The sequence below is a fragment of the Prenolepis imparis genome, unplaced genomic scaffold, assembly GCF_030444845.1.
Source record: "Prenolepis imparis isolate NDT839.2.m4 unplaced genomic scaffold, iyPreImpa1.0 SCAF_12, whole genome shotgun sequence".
NCBI classification, from domain to species: Eukaryota; Metazoa; Arthropoda; class Insecta; order Hymenoptera; family Formicidae; genus Prenolepis; species Prenolepis imparis.
Window position 1 is genome coordinate 13,110,648 of NW_028141170.1, and position 5,888 is coordinate 13,116,535.

A 5,888-nucleotide genomic window follows, 5' to 3' on the forward strand; every position below is an offset into this window, starting at 1 on the left:
TCTTGCTAATGGGCAACCTAAAAAGGAAAACCCCAAGAAAGAGCAGGACAAGCCCAAGATAAGGAAATTACCGCGAACAGCTGCGGTAATATTAACATGTCCCGTTGGGACATATGATGAAACAATGCGGGAGGCCAGGAAAAAGATAAAACTGGAAGAACTGGGAATGCAAGAGGGGATACAAATCACCAGAGCTCTCACGGGAGCACTGAAATTCGAAGTCCCCCCAGCTCGCAATAAAGAGGGAGAAATAACTCAAACTGGAGAGGAGAGGGCCAGCAACCTGGCTGTAAAGCTCAAGGAGGCACTCTCCGGGAAAGAGGGAATAAGGGTGGATCGACCCACCAAGACAGCTGAACTTAGAATCAAGGACCTGGAGGGGTCGATCTCGTCCTCGGAGATAACAGAGGCTATTGCGAAAGCCGGAGAATGCGATGAAGATAACATAAAAGTGGGGGATATAAGAGTATCCCTCAACGGAATGGGCACTGCGTGGGCTAGATGCCCGCTAGCAGCCGCAAAAAAGATAGGGGAGAAAGGGAGAATATTAATAGGATGGGCAAGGGCCAGAGTAGAAATACTTGAAAACAGGCCCTTGCAATGCTATAAATGTCTGGAGGGGGGTCATGTTAGGGATAGATGCCCAAACAACGTGGATCGAAGCTCCCGCTGTTATAGATGCGGGAGCGAAGGACACCCTTCCAGACTATGTACGGAGAAAGTCAACTGCCCAGTCTGTAGTGATAAGGGGCTCCCTGCCAACCATAGAGCAGGGAGCAAAGCATGTGAACCCGTGCAAAAGGGCAGCAGGGGAGGTGGACTGGGCCCAAAACCCCTGGACCAAAAAGAGACAACAAAGCCTCGCATTTTAGTAAAGGAAGTGAGAGAGATTGCATTAACAGTGAAAACCGTCAGCACAGCCGGACCTCCCACTCCCTCCACGTCGAAAATTCCCGTTAAGGCGGCGAAGACAAAAGAAAGGAGAGAGGAGGAAAAAGAAGAAAAGACAGAGGCAGGACATAAGAAGCAAAGGCTTCGAAAAAACCTGAAGGAGGAAGATCTGGACAAGATGGAGGTGGTGTCCGAAAGTAGACCCAGCAAAGGCTCGACATGAGCTGCTTGACACTACAAGGGAATCTGAATCACGCTAGCAAGGCCCAGGATCTTTTCATACAGAGCCTTGCGGAGCGTGGAGGAGGTCTTGGCATTATATCTGAGCCGTACCGCGTTCCTGAAGACAACCCAAACTGGGTGGGGAGCGCGGACGGCTCAGCCGCCATTTTATGGAGAGGGGCGACAAACTCCCCACCAATATCCAAGTTGGAGGCTGGGGAGGGATATGTCGCTGTCAGATGGGGGGCCATCGTCGTCATAAGCTTATATGCTTCCCCAAACATGGGGAGCATGCAGTTTAAAGAGAGGCTGTGGGCGGTGGGAGAATGTGTAAGAGGACATCTCCCACTGCCAATCATAGTTGCGGGGGACTTCAACGCCAAGTCTGGCGCTTGGGGTTCCCCGCAAAACAATGCAAGAGAGAAGGAAGTCCTGGACTGGGCGGCGGAACTGGGGCTCTCCGTAATGAATACGGGGAGCACCAGTACATGTGTTAGAATGCAGGGGGAGTCGGTCATCGATCTGACGTGGGCGACTCCCTCTGCAATGAGATTATCGGAGGGGTGGAGGGTGGTGACGGAGGCGGAGACATTGTCCGATCATAGGTATATTGAGTTCTCCGTCTCCGTCATCCCGCCTGAGGTGCAAAACCGCCGCCGAGCCCAGGAAAGGATGCGACGACGATGGTCCTTAAAAAAGTTCGACGAGGACATGTTTGGAGCCATGCTTCAAGCGGCACTACTAACCAGGGGAGAAGAGGAGGGGGGTCGGAATCTGCAGGAGCATCTGAGCTGGATGCTCGAAACAGTGGAGGCGGCATGCGATGCATCCATGCCCAGAGTCAGATTCCGGCCCCCCCAAATACGCTTACTGGTGGTCGGATACGATCGCCGATTTAAGGCGATCGACCGACCAGGCTAGGAGGCGGATTCGAAGAAGGCGATGGAGTGAAGACGCGAACGAGGATGAATGGCGCGCGTACCGCGCAACAAGAGACGAATTGCGAGCCGCGATAAGAGAGGCAAAGGCGGTGGCCTGGAATGAGTTACTCCTCTCCCTAGACAGGGACCCGTGGGGGCGCCCATATAAGATGGTCCTCAATAAGCTGAGGAGAGGGGCGTCCCCACTGGTCGAATCGATGGACCCCTGTCTCGTTGGGCGGATCATCGACACACTGTTCCCACAGGAGGAGCGATGGGAGGGGGAACCGATCCCACGCAGGGACTTCGTGTGGTCCGACAACGAGATAGGGGTTACGGGAGGGGAACTGAGAAGCGCCGTCAGGAAGATAAAAAGGGGCAAAGCCCCAGGTCCTGATGGCATTCATGGCAAGATATGGGCCACTGCCTTTGCCCACCTGGAGAAGGAGATGCTGCAAGCTTTTAATAGTTGCTTAAGGGAGGGAATATTCCCCCCAGTTTGGAAGAGGGCTACGGTAGTCCTTCTTCAAGGGGGGGGAGCCGCAGGAGGAACCCTCTGCATACCGGCCTATTTGTCTACTCGACGAGGCGGGCAAAATCCTAGAGAGGATCATTGTCGACCGCCTCGTCGACCATCTCTCGCGGAGTGGTCCTAATCTTCATAGGGACCAGTATGGCTTCCGTGCTGGGCGGTTCACCATAGACGCGGTCTTCAAGGTCCGCTCAGCGGTGGGGGCCATTACTGAAGAGGGCGGGGTGGCATTGGCTGTATCTCTTGACATAGCCAATACATTCAACACCCTGCCCTGGCGTAAGGTGGGGGAGGCGATGGAACACCACCGAGTGCCCCCCTACCTTATTGCCATAATGAGGGACTACTTCCGCGAGAGGAAGATAGGATACATAGACCGAGAGGCCAAGGTGTGCGAGAGGGAGGTGTTGTGTGGGGTTCCACAAGGCTCAGTATTGGGGCCATTAATGTGGAACCTCACGTACGACGCAGTTTTGCGGACTGCCCTCCCCCTCGGCTGCAGCATTGTGTGTTATGCGGACGACACGCTTGTTGTGGCCGGGGGAGGAGACTGGGGTGCGGCTCGTGCAAGAGCGAACATTGCTGTGAACCGCGTGGTGCGCGCAGTGAAAGGATTGGGACTGAAGGTGGCCCTCCAAAAAACGGAGGCCGTCTACATGCACGACGGTTCCCACGGGGGGCCACCGGAAGACAGGATAAACGTGGATGGAACCCCTGTCTTGGTGGGGGCCCAAATCAAATATCTTGGCCTCCACTTGGATGGCAGATGGGCCTATAGGGAGCACTTCCGCCAGATAATCCCCAGAATGGAAAGAGCCTCAATGGCCTTGAGTAGGTTATTGCCAAATTTGGGGGGGCCTGACGGAAGGGTTTGGAGGCTGTACGTGGGCACGGTCCATGCGATGGTCCTGTACGGGGCCCCTGTATGGGCGAGCAGAGTGGCGGCCACCCGAGACATCAAGACAAGTCTGCATCAGCTGCAGAAACGGGTGGCCGGTCGCATATGCAGCTACCGGACAGTTAATTGGTCAGCAATGGGGATCATCGCGGGGATACCCCCCATAGAGTTGCTAGCTCAAATGTACGCCGAGGTCTATCGGCGTACATGCGAGCTCAAAAGGGAGGGTGTCCCAGTAACGGACCGTGACCGATGCAGGATTAGGGCCCATGCTCGGCGGTCCCTGATGGAAGAATGGACCCACATGCTGGAGGACCCAAGATTGCCGGGCCAGCGGACCGTCGAGGCCATCCGGCCCCGCCTAGAAGAATGGATAGGCGGGGCCAAGGGAGGGGTAACATATAGGATGACACAGGTACTTACCGGGCACGGGTGCTTTGGTAGGTACCTGAATCGAATTGGCAAGGAGCGCACCATGCGGTGTCACCAATGTGACGCAGAGGAGGACACCGCGCAGCACACCCTAGAAGAGTGTGCTGCGTGGCAAACGGAGAGGGAGGAGCTGAAGGAGAAGATAGGAGGGGACCTCTCCCTCACCGCAGTGATGAGGGAGATGGTACAATCGAAAGAGAAGTGGGGAGCCTTCTCCTCCTTCTGCGAAAAAGTAATGTCGCAGAAGGAGGAGGAGGAAAGAGAGCGGTTGAGACGGGGAAGAGGGAGGAGACTCCCTCTCACCCCTGAATCCCGGGAGGAGAAGGACGACCCCTCCTGGCTGCCTGAGCGAAGAAACCGCCGTGGCGGGAGCCGGGGGCGGGTCGGGCCCGGGGGGGTGGTGGCCGAGAGGGCACGACAGAGAGAGGATGCTCATGGTAGAAGGGGCGGCGACGGCGACGGTCCGCCGAGGCGGGGACGCGGAGGCGGACCCCCCTGTCGCAGGAGAAGAGGACGCCCACCGGAGGGGGCGGAGTAGTAGACAGGAGGTTGGGCGAGGGGCGCGGAAGAGGGAAGGGTGGATAAACCCCCCTCCCCCGATTCGGAGAACGATGAGGAAGAAGAAGGAAGTGGCGGGGGCGCCCCCCTCCTCCTCCGCCGGGTGCGGGTACTCCCGCAGACGGCGGAGACCGGGGGGCGGGCCCACACCCGGGTCGACGCTTAACTGCGTTGAACCGGGATGGGGTCGTCGGGGGGGGACCCGGGACACTTAAGGTCCCGGAACTCCCCCCCCTGCGGCTTCACGGGGGGATGGGGGCGGCTCTCCTTTTTTCCCCGTCGTCGGTGGGGGTGTCCACCTAGGTGGGCATCCCCATTTGGGACAGCGGGGGTGGGGGGAGGCGTCCCCAACATAACACCTGCGCCGCATAGGGCGCAGGGCGGGGGTGACGGGGGGCCTGGGACTCTTGGGTCTCGGACCTCCCCCCCGCCACCTCCCTTGGGAATGGGGGCGCGGGTGTGTCGGTCCCGTTTGGGCCCGGAGCACCCGCGCCCCCAATAGGCAACCCCCCTGGTTGCGGCCGAATCCTAACTCCCTTAGGGAGCGGAGGGAGCCGCAGCTGGGGGGGCCGGAGGGAGGGGTCGTGTGCCTGTGGGGTCGCGCTCTGCTCGGCCTTGTGGGCGCGACCTCTCCCCCCCTCGGACATAGATGCGGCGGGAAGGCCCTCTCACCGGGAGCCGAAAGGCACCGGCGGGAGGGCATCAACGCCGTAGAGGGGGCCCCTCTCCTTCTGAGAGGGCCCCCCTGGTGAGGGCCTCCGGGGCTGGATGCCGAATCCCCTATCCCTTTGGGAGGGGGAGGGAGCACCACTCCGGAGGCGGGGGGTGGCGGCTCGAGCGGGCTACTCGAGCCGTGACCCCGCCCCCAAACTTTTTGGGAGGGCGCGGCGTGGGGTCGGTGTCGCCCTGCGCCGCAACCGCGAGGGGTGAGCGCCGTTTATGCGGCGCTCCTCTCGAGAAGGCTTGGCGGGGGGGGGCGCGGAGTTGGCATGGGATCCCAGCATCCTTCGCGCCCCCCAATCAACGCCCATGATGGACACCCGCTGTGGTTTTAGTGCGGTAGGTCTTGGCTCCCCTGGCTGATCCATTCGTGGATCGGACAAGAGGAACAAGGAGTCCCACATAACCCTCGTCCCCTACCCGGGGGGCGAGTGGTACCATGATGGTTTCCACAGCGACACAAAAAAAAAGAAAAAAAAGGTGCCAATGACTCGACATCAATTGGTAACAAACACAATTGTGCTGTAGGTCTTTTATATTCGGAATTTGCCGTTTTAACTCGAACGACGCGCACAAGAACGTCAGAGCCTTCGTGACAGTGAATAATTCGCCCTAGCTCGCATTTGCACGGAGGTAATGTGGAGTTTCGAATGAGAACCATGGTCCCTAGTTTAACACTGGGTTGGATTTTACACCATTTGACTCTCTGTTGGAG

At 58.4% G+C, this 5,888-nt stretch overlaps 1 protein-coding gene across 1 annotated transcript; it reads left to right on the plus strand.

Moving 5' to 3' along the window:
• The first annotated feature begins 1,110 nt into the window (after positions 1 to 1,110).
• LOC145944008 (uncharacterized) lies at positions 1,111 to 2,034 on the plus strand. Its single transcript, XM_083051936.1, has one exon. It carries the CDS (start codon positions 1,111 to 1,113, stop codon positions 2,032 to 2,034), a length of 924 nt encoding a protein of 307 aa, XP_082908062.1.
• Positions 2,035 to 5,888: the final 3,854 nt, after the last annotated feature.